Here is a 19,310-nt window from a genome sequence, read left to right on the forward strand (position 1 = left end):
TGTCAAATTAAAAGGACCATGTATTAAAGTATGTTCTGATATGTATCAGCTGATGTTAACAGGTGATATGTAAGAAAAAATTTTTCCAAGTGAACACACTGGGGACTCACTGGGTTAAATAGAGTGAAATAGGTTTCTTTGGTTCAGGGCTCCTAAGAAACTAATTAATATGCTTTGAGAATTTCCATGAACAGATTATAGTATGCGGTATTTCCCCACACATTTTATCTTAGGTCCCTTTTTCAGGGACCATCTTATGGAGCTGGTGCTTTGTTTGTCTTGTTTGTCACTGAATCCCTGGTACCTAGTATGGAACCTGACACACTCAAAAATATTTGTGGAGTAAAGTAATGAATTCGCCAGCTGCCTAATGACCTGCCAGTTGTCTGTTAGCCTTTTACAGAGCCATAGAAGAACAGGCTATGACTCTCCTACCTCTAGTGCTGTGTGCAGCTGATGGTTCAAGTTTGTGTCAGCCCAAGTTGCTCCATGTTTTTCTTTGCCCAGGCAAGTGCAGAGGGGCATCAGGAGACATTTCATTCTTGCCTGGTCTACTGTCTCCATCCTGCTCACTTCCCCCAACGACCTTGGAGGTTCCTCCCCACTTTCCTTGGGGAGCATACAAAGGTTACTGCGTCAGCCAAAAGCTAGGTCAATGCCCCTGTGTGTGGAACGTGAGTCACTTCTCAGCAGAACAAGAGGGAGTCTGCCCGAGCAGTGTGTGGGTCACAGGACTGCCGCTGAGTATTGCGGGGCCAAACAGAAGGCTTCCCTTTTACTTGCACTTTACTTGACCTGTGGATAAACAAAGACTTTCTATTTCTAGAAATCCCATTGTTTTAACTTTTTTGAGTTTCTTTTGTAAACTTTAACATCCATGTCTTTATGCAAGACATGGGCCCAGTCTGAACATTCTTCTTCCCTCTCTATATTCCCCTTATGTGTTTTGTTCTTAAATGCCGCAAACTCTTAGCTATCTGAAATTCAGCCTTTCTTTTCTTTTACAATGTGGAACAATAAAAACAATTAAAAGGTGATATTGTGAGTAGAATAATCAGTATCGCAGAGAACTTGATAAATGAAACCTCTTTAGAAAAGGAATTGAGAGCATATGATTCTTCTTTCTCATTCAGCTGGCTATGTGCTAAGGGTCTTGAGGTGTTAACATCATAAAAATAGTCTTTCGGTTTCTGTTTTTAAAGAGATTTGGAGTAGAGGGAGGAAAATAATATTTACAAAATACTGTGTTACAGGCTATAGATCTATATATCTATGTATATCCATACCCATATCTCTTCACAACAACATTATGAGGTAAGTGTTGTTTTCCCAACTTTACAAGAAAATTTAAGGATCAGAGAAGTTAAGGAACTTCTGAGATTCATTTATTGAAATTAAAATCTCCCAAAGACAAGATGATATATAATGTTGAAGTTCAGAGAAATTGGGTACCTTTTGAGATTGTTTAAAATTTAAACTAAATTCTTCCAGTGATACGATGATAATATATAATATTGGAAAGATATATATGAAACAGAATCCCAAAGAGCTTCTGAATATGCTGGTGAGTTTAAAATACCTGCTTTCCCTTGCCTTCTGGAATGCCCTCCTGTCCTTTGACTTTGAGCCACTCATTATACTTCTCAGAGGCTTCATTTCTTCATCATAAAATGATGGATGGTGGCATCCTCCTTGCCTACATTATAAGTTTAGGGTAAAGGAATAAATAAGTGAAACTGTTCAGTGCCATGTAAATATAAGATATTATTGACATAAATGGAGTCCTAAATAAGGATACCTACGATGTGTTTCAGGTGCATGTAATATACCTTCAATTTTTTTTAATGTAGGTTTTGGGACTGCTTCCAATGAGTTTAGTCTCAATTTTTTTTTGTTATGATAATTGTAGTGTGGTTATGCTTTTTTAAAATTTATTATGGTGACATTGGTAGGCCTAATTTTTAAGTACATTAAAAAATAATCCATTCTTTCAATGATCTATGATTCAGCTAATTATTATTATTAGTAGTAGTAGTAGTAGTAGTAGTATTATTTTGCAAAACACAGAGAGTGTTGGGAGAAATGTGAATAATCATTTATGGGACACTCGCTATACATAGTATTAGATTCAGATAGTGTAAAGGGTATTGAAGAACTGTAAGGCATGATTTCTGCCCTAACGGGGCTTAAAAAACATAAACAAATATATATACTTCCTCTATTTTTCTCTTACTCATCCAAGATAGCTACTTTGCTAGAAAGAAATCCAGATTTCGTAAAATGAAGTCATCCTTTAAACATGAGAATTTATTTTCTTTTTGTAATTTAACACAATTGCTCTAAGCTAGAGAAATTTGGCAATGTAAGACCAGGTTTTAAAATCAGAAATGAAAACTCGCAAATTCATTTTTCCATATATCAAAATTCATATATATATATTTTTAAAGGCCAGATCCCCCAAAACTTAGCTAGTAACCAGCTTTTTTGGCCTATTTTGATGAAAGTAGAAATCTTGTTTCTCAAAGATCGATGTTCATATTTCAAAGACTTAAAAAAGAATGTTGTTTGGGGTGAGAGTATGTAAGTCAGTGCCTTTATTTTAAAAGGCCATTAGTAATTTTGTATAAAATTATGTGCTTTTAAGACTTTGCTTTTTTTCTCTTTAGTGGATGACACTGTGGTTGCTATTCCCTATGGAAGTAGGCATATTCGCCTTGTCTTAAAAGGACCTGATCACTTGTGTAAGTAAACTTAGTTGTTTTCCTTTGGGTATGGGGAATTTTAGTCATTATTTTTTATTTTTCGTTCCCAGAAGAGATTAAAATACAGAAGTACAAATCTTTCCATTCTATAATAATATATTTTGAATGCTTCCGTTTATCTTTTGGTTGCCTGATGAGATAGTAGAAACCTCTGTGGTAATTATCTCTAACCACAGCCATCCTGAAAAATACAAAATAGATGCTCCCCATAGGTTGTTCATGATTTAAGTACATGTTTATGCTTTCGTGATATTATTCCTCATTCTCTCCTTCCTTTCCAATCAATCTCAATATTTTTCTTGCCTCGTCTCTCATTTTCTTCTTCTTCTTCCTTTTAATAGTCCTTCTCTCTCCTTTCTTCTTTTTTTTATTCCTCCTACTCTCATGTTTTATTACTTTATCAGTGCAGAGGAACATAGAAATGCCAAACAACCGTAACCCTGTGGCATTTAAAGAAAACCATTGTGGCATAATTAAGCATCCCATGTATAAAAGACCTACTGTCTTGTATAAGGTCCTACTGTCTTGAAGATAACTATTGGGATTCAAGATTACTGGGGGGTGACCATAACCCAATTATCATATAGTAGCATGGCCCCACTAGAGTCTGTACAAAAAGTGATCTTCAGCCATGCCAAGCCAGTAGTACATAGCCACATCTTTTTTATTTTAAATACTATTTAGTGCTGCTTAGATGTAGACCTGTAAATTACAAGCAGAAAAGTATGGGCTGTGAACCAGGAAGAGGGTAGGAAAGGATATGTTTGTGTTTTCTGCAAAATTCAGCTTCCCTGAAAACTTTCACTTTAGTTGATCCCATGAGCATTTCAGATCCCCTCCACAGTGATTGTTCCTGAGTTCTTGTAAAGCCATCTATCATCTTCTACTCTTCCTCCCCTCCCACACACATGCCTAAGAAACCAGTTTAGGTAGCAAGTACTATCTTTTGGCAATTGGATTATGACTGAAATCATTCCGGAAAGCCAAACAAAAGGAAAACAAATTAGAGCCTGTGAAAGTTCAGATAACCTACCGTAGTCTTTCTAAAAATAAAAATAAGTACATTTCAATAAAGGAATAAGTAAGATGCAGTTCAGGCAAAGCCAAAGATACTGATGAGATACTTTATATGGTCCAAGTTCTTTTCTAGCTCTGAATAATACCACCCCCGCCGCCCCCCGGCAAATATAGTGTTCACATGTCAAAGGATGATATATGTGTGTACACTTTTACCATTCAAATGATTTGTTTTTTCCCTTGAGAACTGGACAGAGGTAACTGTTGGTAATAATAATCCCACTCAAAAAAGTATTTTTCTGAGCCATGACAGGCACTGAAATATCCAAACCAAAACCATTGCCAAGTTGGGGAGTAACTCCTCCCTGCAGAGGAAAGAACCCAAAGGAATATAGATATAAGAAGAAAATTCATTTTTATGAATGTATTAGCCTCACAGATTTCTTAATTATGTGATCACTAAGAAGCTGACCAAACAGCTTTGTTTGGTTTAATTGTCCCAAGGATTTGATAGATAAAGCTGCCAATGATATTCATAGATGATGAAAAGCAAACTAGAACCTGCTCTTTTACCACAACAGACATACTGTTGATAACATATGTACAACTAAGGAAGCTTTTGTTTTGTTTTGGTATTTGGAATATAATTCAAAATGAATGTATGCGTAAGTGATACCCTGTTTCTCTTGCAACCCTTTGCCCTTCACTCCAAGCGGCTGGTCCAACATGGGCCCAACCTCAGATATTGAAAGCCAGACTAGAACAAGAGACTAGGCAATCTGGCCCAGTCCCAGCCCATCTCTAATCAGAAGTACCTTGAGAAGGACTGGTGGGAGGCCAGGTGATAAATTCAGATGCTCAGGTCAGGCTTATACCTCCAAGACTTTTCCAAAACTAAGTTAACTTATATGTTGGAGATACTTCCACAAATTAGTGCAATACGTGTAAGGCAGGTGGAAGAATGAAAGGTGGAGGAAGGAGATACAATGTTGTTGCCATTCTCTGATGACAACTATGGTTCCCCTTCTCAAGTTTCCTTGATGTGTCGTGTTTTTCTGTGCAGTCCTCTCTAGGGCAGGGGAGGGAAGCCTGACCTACTCCTGTGAAAGGGCTACAGACTTTATCTGAGGATCACGGGCATTTAATTGGACTCCAACATTTCTGCCTGTTGGTATTTCTTATAATAGAGAGCTTAATTTAGACATCTAGAATAATTTAGTTCAAATAGTTTAGGCACTTTAGCATCTCCAGAAATCTTTACAATGTTATTTTACAAAACTCCAATCTGTAAAATTATATGAAGGGAGTCATTCTGATTGAATGTAGGGTAGGAGATCCAGAGCTTCGCCCAGATACCCCATCTTTCTTCTAAATAACTCCTGCCAAAACCAAGAGTTCTTGTGCAAGTTTTGGAAACCTTCGTAATAGCCTATCTACCTTCCTTCATACAGGAGACAATCATTATAAGTCACCTTTCAATCACATAAGAATTTAACCTGCTCTGAAATACTCATCAAAATTACCATTATCACCAGCATGTTTTGATTTCCTATAACAAAAGATGCTTCACAGTCTTTGTCATTGGCTAAATTCAGATTGGAATTTCCAGGAATTAAGAAATTCCTCTTTCTGTCGTAAACTTTTATGAAATATATATACTTACTAAATGAAGTATCAAAAAGGCTTTTTAAAAGAGAGAGAACCAAAAAGACTGTTAGTTCCCTGTCCTTAAGCCACTATACTTTCTTTGTCTTGAGCAATAGCACACATGCTAAAAGTAACCAGAAAGTATAAATATATAAATAAATAAATAAATAAATAAATAGATAGATAGATAGATAGATAGATACATACATACATACATACATACATACATACATACAAGGTATTATATGAATATAAAGTCACAGGTGCTGAGGGAACTCAGAGGTGCACCTGGGATCTCACAGGGCAAAAAGAAAAGTGTAGAGTATTCTTGTCTGAGGGCCATAAAGACTGAAATCAGCAAGATATGTATAGGAGATGGTATAGTCAAAGGAATAAGATTTTGGTAAAGTGTTGTTCCCACATGAACTCATCCAGGGAGTCAAAAAAATTTTTGACAGGGAGCCTTGAGTATTTGGATTATGAGTTTTAAAATAACTTCATTTGCAGCATAAACTCCTATGTGATCCAAAGTGCCTATATGTTTTGTTTCCATTATAATTTTAATTGTGTCAGCCATACAAAGGATGATACTTCTCCCTTACATAGTTCTAGACTCTGTTCCATGGAATATACTTTCATGTGGCCTGTTGTAACCCTGGGAACATCTTTCTCTCCTCTTTATGTATTTGATTATGTAGATTTGGAAACCAAAACTCTCCAGGGGGCCAAAGGTGAAAATAGTCTCAACTCCACGGGCACCTTTCTTGTGGACAATTCTAGTGTGAACTTCCAGAAATTTCCAGACAAAGAGATACTGAGAATGGCTGGACCGCTCACAGCAGATTTCATTGTCAAGGTAAGCCTATTTTGGTACCTCGTTTTCAAGCCACCTCCAGATTGATGGTATTTATAATCTCCTGAATAGAGAGAGATTTTTAGTTTTAAGGTAGATTCCGAAAGCCTGCTATCCAGGAGATATTTAATTTGAGGGTGTCGAACTACATTTTGGACTTTATGAGAACATATGATAATTTTAAGATCCTAGGAAAATCCTAATCATGTGTGTGTGTATATATATTTAATTTAATAAAAAGACTCACTCATGAAGCCAGCATATCATTAGTTGAGGGAATATGAACTGTTTTTAAACAAGTTAGAATACAGTCATTGACTGGTAGGAGGTGTCCTCAGTCAAAGAGAAAGACAAACTGATGATCCATAGACTTGGCCATGCTTCCTTCCAAGTGCAAGTTCTGTTTTCTCTTGGACTGGCAACAAGACTAAGTTGTTTCCTTCTATCAGAGCTTTCCTGCTCTTCAAGGTAATATAAAACACATTGCTGGAAGCAACATACACATTCTGTAGGAAAAATGTACACACTAGAAGAACATTTGGGAATCACAATAAAATAAAACATATTTTTTCCTTCAGTAGGTCAGAAAGACCTGAAGGATTTCAGCTGTAAAGCTGTAAAACTTGTAACATGTCCAGGACTCCATAAATTTTTCATCATGGGACCTGGAGCCAGAGGACATTTGATTTAAGCTAAAGCTTGATGACCCCATGGCAGCTGGAAGTAAGAATACATATAGGAAAATGTGATAGGCAGTGAGGCTGGATGGAAGAAGGATTCCAGAGTACTGTTCTTTGTCTCCGTCTGCATGGTAGCTCTTCTTAATCGAGGCCACCTACTGGCCACATGAACATGAACAAGAAGCTATAAACTATCAGAAATAGCTCACAATAGAAATGATGCTGTAAGTAGTTAAGTAATTTCAGTTAAGCAAATACAGGTATACCTTGGAAATATTGCGGTGTTGGTTCTGGACCACCGCAGTAAAATGCATATCACAATAAAATGATTATCGCAATAAAGTGAGTCATAATCCTTTTGCCAGTGGAGGGTCTTGTCTTCAATTTGTAAAACAAAACAAAACAAAATAGCCTGCAACATCCCTGAAGCATAATAAAGCAAAACACAATAAAACAAGGCATAACTACAGTAAAAAATTGAGAGATGTCTTTATATTTTGTAGCCCTTAGAATATTGTTGAGTAGACTATACTAATTTCCCTAGTGGACTTGCAAGAGTTAATACACATACTGAAAACATAGAATTGGATTCAAATAATATTATTCACATTTGAATAGTTCACAGCATTGTTGAATGCATTTCATGTATACAGCTGCCTTCTACACATCACCACTTGGATGTCCCACAGACACAATGAGCTCAACATGTCCAAAACTGGACTTGTCTATCCTTAGACACCTACTTTATCTTCTTTATTTCTTATCATGTGGGATAATACACTTTTTATCCAGCCAAGTCAGAAAACTTTGATTCATACCAATTTCCCCTTCTCCTATACTCCCTGAGTTAGCCATTAAACTTTGTCAATTCTACCTCTGTATCATTTAAGACTATTCTTTCTTCTCCATCTTCGCTGCCACTATCTTAGTTTTAGGTCTTTGCATTTCTCACCTAAACTAATATCATGGACTCTGAATTAGTTTCCCAGCCTTTGATCCATTGCTTATGTTGTCTTCAGAGAAAGTTTTCTGAAACCATAACTCACTCTCTTCATCCTACATTGCACCTCACCGTCACTCATTGCTTTGGGGTTCAAATGCACATCCATAGCATAACATGTGTTACTCTCAGTAATCTGGATTCTGTCTGCCCTTCCAACCTTACCTTTGACTTTCTCCCTCCTGTTTCAAGCAACTGAATGGCTTGCAGGTCCCCCCAGCATCTTGTACTCACATAATTGATTACTTTTGCATAATGCTGTGCTCTCTGTCTGGAATGTTCCTATCTTATCTTCTTCCATTCACTTCACTAACTTATAACTGTCCCTCAGGATTTTCTCCTTCCAAAAGCCATTCTGTGACTTAACCTAAAATTCCTGTTTGCATTTCATCTCCCTACTGTGTGTCCCTTGTGGGCAGGGATGTTATTGTATTTGTCTTCAGCTCTCCATAAGAAAAACCCAATAAACACTGCCAAGTGGGGGATGAATAAAGGGCTTTTAGCCACATGGCAGTTGCTGAAGTGGGGCAGATGCTGACATCTTCATTTTTCTTCCAAGGAAACTGAGTCTTAGGGAAGTTGAGTGATGTGCCCAAGTTCACCTCAGTGGCAAACCTGAACCAAAAACCACATCTCTACTTCTGGCCAAGAACTCTTTTCATTATTATGTGTTGCTTCTGAGAGTATGTTTTTCGTCTACATGTAAATACACATGTTTGAGGGGGGAAAATGGATTTAAAGAAGTTTTTGATACTTTTCTAGATGCGTACCATCTGCGAATATTTTCAATCAGAAACGGGCTACCCTACCATTATAGTGGTTTTGGCATTGAGTATCCTGACAACACAAATGACTTCAGTTGCAAATGAAAAATTAGTGGTCTATTAGAAAATGTCAGGATCAAAGAGATGTAAAGTTATTGTAATAAAATATATGATTTTAAAAACCAATTTATTCGAAGTTGAAAATGAGTCAGATGATTTAAGAAGATACAGGAAAAATGAAGAAAATTACCTTTTTCCAGTGATTCATAACAAGGCAACTTTTTCTTCCCTAGTTTTCCCTGAAATAGCTAAAAATTAAAGATTACCATTTGATTTTTTTAAATCATCTTTGATGAATAAGGTGCTTTGTAAGTATACACATAGTTTGTAATTTGTTTTCAGTGTCATTCTGAGTGTAGTCACTTTTGTCCTATGTATTAATTTAAGCAATGACTTCCTTTTTGAATGAGATATATAGAAATCAAAATAGAAATGGTTATTTGTCAACATCTTCATGGAATTTTATTGCCAAAATACAATTTTTGTTGTCTTGAAAGGAAAAGGCATTTTTGCAAGAAAGGAAAATTTTCTCACAGTGAGAATTATTATATATTACTATTGGTTCCAAAATTATATTTTAGAATCTCTTTTAAAGATTAAAACCAGACTAAATTCTTATCTTGCTTCCTAGGGGATCATATCTTCCACAAGTTTAAACCTCATATAAATATTTTTGGAAATGCTAGAAAGGTAGAAAGAATAAGCTCTCTAAAGTATAGTATACTCTCCAGCTTCCTGGGTATGTGACCTTCAGTACATTGTTTTACCTTTTTGAGCCTGTTTAGTCATTTGAAAAAACTAGTAATAAAATACCTCCCCCATAGAGTCTTTGTGAGGAATGGAAAGAGATAGTGTGTATAAAAGCAGATAGAGCCAAATTACTTCCTTTCTGTCTCTTTGAAATGCTTTAACTTCTGGTCCAACTTATCACAGTACTCTTCTACACAATGGCAGAAAGCTTCTTCTCTGAAGGTGGTCCAAGGCTGATCAATTTACAAGCAATATATGCAGGGACAATTTGGCAGGTGTAGCTACTAAGACAAATGAATGGGAGAACAGACTGGCTGTGACATCTGTCATCACATTAATTGTTAGGGACAATTGGCTATTGGCTGGTTGTCTGGCTATCTGGCTAGTTTTAGTATCCCCTTCCTCCTACCATGCCATGTGCATCTTTTCTGAAGCTGCAGACCCAATGAAAGATAATGACTTTTCCAAATAAGAGTCTTTTTCAGTCATAGCCCATTCTTTATTAGTACTTCCAACTTAGCTCTAGTTGTGCAAGCAACATGTTCAGTTTTTGCCCATTTTTAAAAAGAAGAAGAAAGTCATATTAGATAGAAAAGTGACTGATGAGTACCTAAGCCACCAAAGTAGCATAAATGCGCAGCAGAATAAGAGGACTTAGAACTAAGAACACTGATTCAGAATTTGTGCACTGGTTAACTAGAGAACAGTTATTTTCTACAGAGGCTAATTTACTAAATGCATTGCATTTTTAGAGTTGGGGAACTTGGTTAGGAAGATTGGCATCATTCCAATTGTTGCTTAAGTAGCTTGTTTGAATTCTCCTGGGAATAGAAATATTGTAGTCTCCATTTGTATCACTTGGAGTATTGGGCAGAGAAGATGCCTTTATATTTCTTTCTTGACAGCCTTGAGCATAACCCTGTACATAATTCATCACCCAAATATGTTATCTGCTCTCTCCTAGCCTATGATGCCATTTGAGAGATAAAACGCTGGATAGGAAATTTGTAAATAGTGATGCATATAATTAAGTACTAAAATAAAATGGACAGATGGTAAAAGCTATAGATACTTGCTATAGGTTGATGTGATTAAGAAAGCCTTTGTGAGACTTGGACACCCTGTGAATATTGGGTGGGCTTGAAATAATCAATTCTTTTTTCCACCAGAGGCTGAGCTTTGGCAAACATTTAAGCCCAGCTTGGTTTTGCCTTGCCACCCAGCCTGTTTCTAGATGGCCACCCCATACCAGTCAACCTGCATTCGTACAAAGGGAAAATCATTGCTGTAAGCCAAATATTCTTGAGAATAAAAATTTAAAGAAACTGTAGGAAATAAAAGAAGCATGTAGTACCTAGTGATTCTTTTTTTCTACCCAGATTTACAGGTAGTAATTCCCACAATAATATGCTCCTTTATGCTGATAGATTTCAAGAATTTAGAACTGAGCTTATTACAATATACTGAATTTCTTAATGGATTTCTCATGTTGGGGAGAAAGAAACTTTTTCTACCCTTGTAGGTTATTTTGGCTGGCCCAATAATTACATCTATCTGAAGCAGATTAGATTAACAAGAGAAAATTAATCAAATTTAGTTATATACATACATATAGGAATTCGATATATATAAAATAGTCAGAGACCCCACATACATTAAAGGTTCAGAAACAGGAATGTAAGGTATATATGGAATTCTGATCTAGAATGAGATAAGGCACCCTGGGACATCAGAGAAGAGGAGGGTCATTATAGAATGATAAGAAGAGCAGATCCTCAGTAACTAGTAGTTTGCCCTGCCACTTAAATAGATCAAAAAGGTAATCGCTGATAATTTCTTATCATGGACATGGCCTCTAATTTAAATTCTAGGTAGTTGTATGGGTAGCACAGGAGTTTCTCTTAAGCCTGCAGGGTCTCAGCTGCCTTTAGCTCAGCATAATCTGAATACTACAGAGGAATATCTTACGGTGACTCCTTCTGCACCCCTATACCCACAGTGTTTTAGCAATTGCACAGCTAGGTATAATTATCAGAATCCAAGAACCATCATGGAGAGTGGAAGACACTTTTCCAATCCTAGACCCTTGGTTCCACTCTGGTCATTTGTTTTCTGCCCTCCTCCATCTGACACTGAGGTTGTCCTTTCAGTAGGTTCAGGTCTGCTCAGCCTCTCAGCATCTCCTTCTTGATATATTTCTTCCAGTTCTTTGTTTATGGGCCATCATCACGCCCATTGTTCCCAGAGAGGCATCTCTGATCCCCTGCCCTACTCAATGGCTCTGGGTACTAAATCTATAACCAGCATCTCTCATGCAACCCTGAGCCAGGGGCCTATGGGCTGAACTGCTGTATCTCCCATTATTGACATCTGGAATTTTAGAAGGACTAGAAAACTATTTTTAAAAAGTGTAAAAGTGAAGTTGTGTGGTAACAATTTTTCATCATTATTTTTTCCTGAATAATCCCTAATCTTAGTATTTCCAACGGTTAAAATTGTCAGGTATTTCAAACAGTGGAATGATTGAATTTATGTTTCATTCCAATAATAACTAGTATTTTTACAAGCCCCTTCCACTCTACTGTATCATTGTACTTTCAAAGGAGGATAGGAAGTACTATTGGGTAAGGGTAGTGTGGTAACTGCAATGCTTCTTTTCATGAATTTTAGCAACATTTAATCAATATTATCAGTTTTATTAGCAAGAAATGATCGACAACATCTTCAAAACTGGTAGATATATATAAAAAGACGATAAGTCTAAAAATTTGTCACAAATAATAGCTTACAGTTTCTAAAGTATTTGAATGGACCATGCTCATTATATAATTTGTTCATTCGTACATTCATTTATTCAGCAATTGTTTGGACACCTGTATGTCAAACATTGTAAGATAATGCCAAAGAAAGTGTGGTGAGCAAGATAAATGGTACCTGCCTTCATGGAGTTTATAATGAAGGATAAAGGCAATAAAATAACAATTATATCAGTATTAAGTATTTTAAAATATTTTAGTGCTATAAGAAACATCTTACCCTGTCGCATGTTTTAAAAGCCCCCCAAAGAAAGCATTTTGAAATAGTTTTACAGTTTCTTGAGGATTTGCTATCACCATCAACTATCAGAACAGCTCCAAATTAAATGTAGCTAACTGAGGTATTTAATAAATAGATTCATCTGTTTTCCGTTTTATCCCTTCCCTAACAGGCATATTGATTTATTTCTACTATTTTTAAGCACTCTCAAGTCATGACATCCCTGGCAGCTTTGATAGCAGTGTGACCAAGTCAAATACCACTGTGGGTCCCCGCTCAGAGGCTCACAGGAGCGGGTCTGCCCACAGCCTCTTTTTGTCCTCTTTGCCTCAGGCCAGAGTAGAGGCCTCAATTGCAGCCAAAGTGGGAGGGGTGACCCCTGAGTGCCAGACCCCTACTGGCCTCTCTACAACATCAGGGAGAGAAAAGAACGAATTACCTGCCCTTTTCCCAACTCAGAAGAAAAACGTTTGGCATTTCTTAGTGCTTCATCTGGAAGAAACTTTGTGTACTTGATGTCTTTTATGTTTTTGAAATTTCTCCTAATTCCTTTGATTTTACATAGACTTAAAGCTCAACCGTTACCCACATACACATTAGTACTGCCCTGCAGCTCTGTTATGACAGTGTGATCAATTGCTATGGAAAGTGACCAGTTTTTGTTTCCTTTATTTTCAGTGTGGGAAGTCATTATATTGAATTAGAAACACTGAACCATTGTAATTACAGGAAGAAGAGCTTGGTTCAGAACAATGCTCTTCCCTTATTAACTTAAGCAGGTCAAAATTACATGTGCCAGATGTATTTAGCTCCCTGAAACAAAATTCTAAGGTGTCAAACTGAAGCTTTCAACATACTCTTGAGAACTAGGTCCTGATGTTTAAGATTTAGGGTTTATGAAGCTCCATAGCTAATGATAACAATGGCCCCAACAGCCCAGAATTAATAAAACCAGAATAAACAAACATAGTGGCTCATCTCTGTAAGCCACTATTAGTCCATCAAAGTTAGGCAGAGGTTAGCCTCTTCTTTTTATTTTAAACATTTTTTTCTACTTTAAAATGAAAAATTAAGATGATTCTGGGAAGAGAGGTACAAGGATATCACTGAAGATAAATACCTCTCTGTCCACAACACTAACAAAGACTTCTTGGTACCAAGAAAAGAATGGCAGCTTGAGAGACAGGCACACCTGAAATCCTACCTGTTACTCCCTAGCTGTGTAGCCTTGAGCAAATCACTTAACCTCTCTGAGCCTCATTTCTCATTGTGATGTAAATGTGGAAGATAATTCAGAGTAGTTTTAACATTATAATTTATAAATAAAGTGGACCTTGCACAAGATAGGAATGTAATAAGTGCTGATTGCTGAGGTAGTTGTTGCTATTATTATTAAAGGAAGAAGATGATAGAGAAGGAAGAAGCAGGAATGTTGTTATCAGTTTGAAGGAACTAAGCAATATTATGTGGTCAGAGATTTCCATACATCCCTATTGGTTTTACCTATCCGAAATAACCGTGTCTCTGTTCATTTCCAATCTCTTTTCAAATCTAAACATACAGCCTCAGCGTTTATGGTCATTATACATCATTTTCATTAATTTCATTAAGAACAATACTCTTTCTAAGCTGCTTGTTTTCTTTCCTTTAACATGGTATTTACTAACCCTCCCTCTTGACACCAAATCTCCTTGTCATTCATTCACTTCTTCCTCTTAGAGCATGAGGTGCTTTTATTGGTAATTTCTAGGGAGCTGAAAAAGGACCTGTTCCATTTTTTGCCTCTTTAACCAGAACAAAAAATAAGCCCAGACTCTATACAGTTCCTCTAGAACAAGGTTTCTCCAAGTATTTTGATGTTATATCCTGCTCGTTTTGACCCCCGCCGTCCTATTCCTAGGACTTAGTTTAATTTCTAGTATCCCGAAAGGGACCCTTGCAAAACAGTTCATCTCTCTGGATCTAAACAAATCATCTGACCTTTTTATTTTTTCATGGAGCTCATGTTCAAATGAGAGCCTTCTTCTAATAGCTTTCCAGCCTGATAATTACATATCCCAAAAGAGCTATAGGCTTTTGTGAGCTAAAATTTGGGGGGGAAAAAAAAATTCCAAAGACTGTGATTAATACTATGTCCCTTAGCAAGCAATTAGATATCCTGTATCTGACATATAGCACTGAAAAATATTAATCTATAAGCCATGTTCCCTTTTGTGAAAGACACTATATTGCTTCAGCTGTTTCTGCTTTAAAGTAGGGTATAATATCACTGTTTTTCTAATTAGGAAAGACCTGGATGCACTATGGGTCAGAATCCCAGCATAATATGAACTATTCTGTAGCTTTTCTCTCTTTCTTCTTTCTCCTTTCCAGCTCTTACATATTTTCTGAGGAATATTTCCATATTCTCATCTAAACTCCAAGCACTAATCAAGGAATTAGGACCTATTCCCTGTTTCTTCGGTGTTCCTGTTACCCTCTGCATCCTAGGTGTTAAATTCAGTGGCATGGAAAAATACGGCTATCTTTTTAAAAATCTGAAGGCCGAATCTATCAGTTTCTCTTAGATAAACAGTAGTTGAGATGGTGCTAAGGCTTGAAAACAATAAAGGCTTTGGCCATGTGATTTTGATTGACGTTTCTCTCATTCCTGTGATAAAGTTGGAGTAAGAGGTGATTCTCTCAGTTGTCCATGAAACTTCTTTTAGTATAATAAATAGCCCAAGCCTTGCCTTTGCCCAACTGTCTAAACTTTATATCACATGTCATTCTCTCTTCATGAAATCAAGGCATTGTTCCTGTTCGGTACCTTTTTTCTTCTCTTTCAGTTTGAGTATGTTTTTTCAACCTGGCACTTTTAAGAACCATTAAAGAATTACTGCTTCACATTTCCTCTTTTCAGAAACAAAGGAGTTGTAATTTTCATAAGCACATGTTTTATTTGAAGTACTTGCTTTCATACTGTAAATTGGTGTTTTTCAAAGTTTGGTCTTGGACTATCTACATTTGAATTACCTGGATCTCTGGGCTTTAACCCAAGAATTTGCATTTTAGCAAGCTTCCAGTGGGTAACTATGAACATTAAAATATATAAATCACTAAGTTGTCAGGAATCTCCATGTATGTCTCTGAGTGAGATTAGCTGCTTAATTCTGTAACTCTTTTATTTTTCTTAACCAAAGACAGTATCTTTCATTTTTTGCAATGTGTGGCATTTATAATTTTCTTAGAGCAAATTGTCTATTTCTGATCCTACATTTAAAAATCCACACAATTTTACCTGTTCTACCATAGAGGTTGGAAATAAAAGAGGACGGGGGACTAAGTAAGTAGCCTGGGATAAGATCCTATGGGACTCGGAAGTCGAAGCATTGCTATTTCTTGTTCTTTGGCATAATGGATTATGACTATTGCCACTTCTCTCTTAAAGCAGTCAGTCCTTCACACCACCTAAGACCATCAGTACTATCAAATATCCTTGTCCAAAGTTTCAAGGAACCCAAAAAACACCTTCCTGTCATACTTGTTCATCTCCTTTGCTGTTGTCTCCTGCAGATCCGCAACTCGGGGCCCGCCAACAGTACAGTCCAGTTCATCTTCTATCAGCCTATCATCCACCGATGGAGGGAGACGGATTTCTTTCCTTGCTCAGCAACCTGTGGAGGAGGTAATGGTGTTCATTTAGCATAGGAACTGTTGGCTTCTATGAGAGAAGACTTGGCTATTATAAGAGCAGTCACTGCAGCACGGAAGAAATTTAGTGTCGTGGTGGATCAGATCCTTTCTTCTGAATGGGGCCAAATCCCGAAGCCCTTCTGTAAGGCAGATACTTCAGTCTAGATGCTCCATAAATATATTCTGTCTACAGCATCCCATTAGAGGAAATGGGGTTTACTCCGTTCCTTGATTCCATGGAAGGCCAAGACAGGAACTATCATAGGTTGTAAACAGGGCACTCAGTCTTGAGGTGATTCTGTTCTTTTGAGAATAAACTACTCATCTGGTTGAAGTGAATTTATTTATTCAAAAATCAAGTGAAGAGTATTTGCCAGGCCAGCTGCATACCATGATGTGTCCAAAAAAAATCAGAGATTAATTTAATTAAAAGAAGTTGTTTATTGTCAAGGGGGAGAAAAATAACTGCACTGTAGACTTAGGCTGAGTCATTTTTTTCAGTTCTTCCCATCATTCGTGAAGTAAAAAGAATATCACTTGCCTTATTTAGTCATTAAAACACATCTCTCTTGCAAAGTCATCAATTGAATTTCTGTCCCTGCTTTGTCATATCTGTAACATGGACAGTATTTTGTGTTACTAGAAAAGATTTTCCCCCCATTTTCTGCCTTTATAATTATAAAGTTTGCATAATAATTCCTTTGAAGTATTTTCATAATTTAGCAATATCTTTATAGATTATTTAGTTCATTTAAACTTCTCTATTATAATGTAATGAAAAACTTAATACTTAAATATTTTTCTCCTTTGAAATTATTTCCTTGAAGTAAATTCTCGAGAGTGAGTTTTAGAATTTTTGTGGCTATTGGCATATATTACCAAAATTCTTTCAAGAAGGATAATAAGCAGTCTATGACTATTTCAGTTTCATTTCCAACTGAGCCAGTATTGTAGATTATTATGTTTTTAAGTTTTGGTAATAAAATAGGTACGTAATTAATGAGGACATCAAGTAAATACTAAGTCCAGCTTTATGGAAGCCTGTTAATTGGCTGGTTTTCAGTACCTAATCCATATAGGTATTGCTAGATTATTTTGGCAAGAGAAAGATGACACCTCAAAATGAAGTTAAATGATTATCCATTAATTTTTGTAAAACAATTAAGAGCACGTGATATAATTCATCTTCAGCTATATTATCTATGTCTACATAATGTGAACACAAACCATTCAAAGTCAAGTTCTATAGATCAATGTTAGGCCATTGCTTAAAAGCAGTCCAAACTACATCAGGTGCTTTTACTTGATCATTGTATATTAGCTCAACATTTTAAGCATTTCCATAAAATAGTGTTTCCAGTTGCTTGATCTGTCCTGAATATAAAATTACTTGGTTTAAAAATAAACTTGCCAATTACATTGATGTTTCATGGAAATATGTTATTTTGATTCACCTATTAATGACTAGCACAGGAAATGGTTTCAAAGAAAGAAATAAGAGGGAGTAATTTTTTTCTTTTCTTTTTAAATGAAGACCATGTTTTTGTGAGAAGTAGCAATTCAATAACATGCATAGTATGCCAGTTTCACGTATAGCTGCTGTTGGAGTATAATTTCAGTAACTTTGACAATGGTTTGCTAGATAATAAGTCAATTAATGTTAGAGTCATATATACCCACCCCTTTGGGCCTTATTTTCTTTACATCTAAGTGAAGAAGTAGAACTGTCAAGTGGTTTTCAAATATTTTATGCTATGAAATTCCTTCTTTAAAGGAAATCTTACTTGGAAGTCCAGATAAAAGGAATATGTAATGCTCAGAGCAAAGATGTGAGTGAGGATTATGGAAACCAGCCTTCCTCCTACTTCATGGACTGCAGTTTAAAATTTTCTGAAGAAATGATCTCTAAATTTTCTCTTATGTTTCTGGTTCCAGATTTAACTGGTTGACCATTTTGCTAAGTGTAAAGAATTGCTATTCCAAATACTTTGTGAAATACTTTAGAAAACATGCTTATCTAACCATTTTGGTCATTTATTTAATTTTTGTTCTAAACTTCCATCTCACAGACTCTAGACGAGCTTCAAAGCAACATTTTAAGCTAACAAATTATAATTTTTAAAATTATAATCTCAGATTTATATTTTACTTATTGTGCCTACGTTTTACTACATGATAAGTTCTGTCCTAAGAGAAATTATTTTATGGAAAATTATAAAATGATTAGCTTGTCATAAACTTATTAGCTTTTGAGTATAGTGTAATTGAAAAATAAAGACATTTACTTGCATAAAATATTACTTTGCTCTTTGATTTTCTTTTAAAGAAAAAAATTAAATGGAACATGTGCTCTTACCCATTAACTTTCGTGCTTTTCATCTTTACAGTAAAATTTTAAAAAGGTCTTTTTTTAGGCCTTTAATGAACAATTAATTTTTGTGGGTGGTCTGAGAAAACAGCCGTAAGCCAGGAAATCTGGTTTTTAAACCTCCATCTGATTTCCTAAAATCTTTTGCAAGATTTTTAAGGACTCTAAATCTGATTTTCTAACACATGTTTAGCAACAGTACTTAACCACCTGCCAGGGAGGATATATTTTGGAGTTACTTAAAGTGAAAATGATACAAAAAAAGGTTAATTTTTTAAAAATTCCTTATGTACATCTATTTTTCTCCCCAAGAATCTAAGTCCTTATCAGCACCCCTCCAGAAATCCGCAGAACAACAAAGAGGCAGGTAAAAAAGCTAGAACACATTATAAATAGATTTAACTATTATTCAGTAACACTATTTTTTTTAAAGAGGATTCTCTAAACAGTGGAAATTTGTGCATGGAAACAAATATTGGTTAGAAACTTAAGGACAAATGACAAAGAATTTTTGGTGAAGCAAAAATTGCACAGTAGGAGGTGTTTTTTTTAGTTTTTTAGGAAAACAATTTATGACGGTTACTATTAGGTACTTAATCATGTATTTACTCAGTTTAACCCCTTCAGGTTGAATTTAGGGAAAAATAATGTCAGGCAGCTGGCAGGAACTGATACATTATCCCTCATTGACCAAGGGA

The 19,310-nt window shown here is 36.0% G+C and overlaps 1 protein-coding gene across 3 annotated transcripts in view; it reads left to right on the top strand.

The window, feature by feature from the left end:
- ADAMTSL1 (ADAMTS like 1) overlaps positions 1–19,310 on the top strand; it is an 823,217-nt gene that overhangs the window by 573,351 nt on the left and 230,556 nt on the right. For all 3 annotated transcript variants that reach the window (XM_036217921.1, XM_036217923.1, XM_036217924.1), the window contains 3 exons: positions 2,667–2,741; positions 6,125–6,282; positions 16,125–16,236. In XM_036217921.1, the coding sequence (XP_036073814.1) occupies positions 2,667–2,741; positions 6,125–6,282; positions 16,125–16,236 (345 nt within the window). The remainder of the gene's footprint in view (positions 1–2,666; positions 2,742–6,124; positions 6,283–16,124; positions 16,237–19,310) is intronic.

The sequence above is a fragment of the Rousettus aegyptiacus genome, unplaced genomic scaffold, assembly GCF_014176215.1.
Source record: "Rousettus aegyptiacus isolate mRouAeg1 unplaced genomic scaffold, mRouAeg1.p scaffold_m13_p_3, whole genome shotgun sequence".
Classification (NCBI taxonomy): domain Eukaryota; kingdom Metazoa; phylum Chordata; class Mammalia; order Chiroptera; family Pteropodidae; genus Rousettus; species Rousettus aegyptiacus.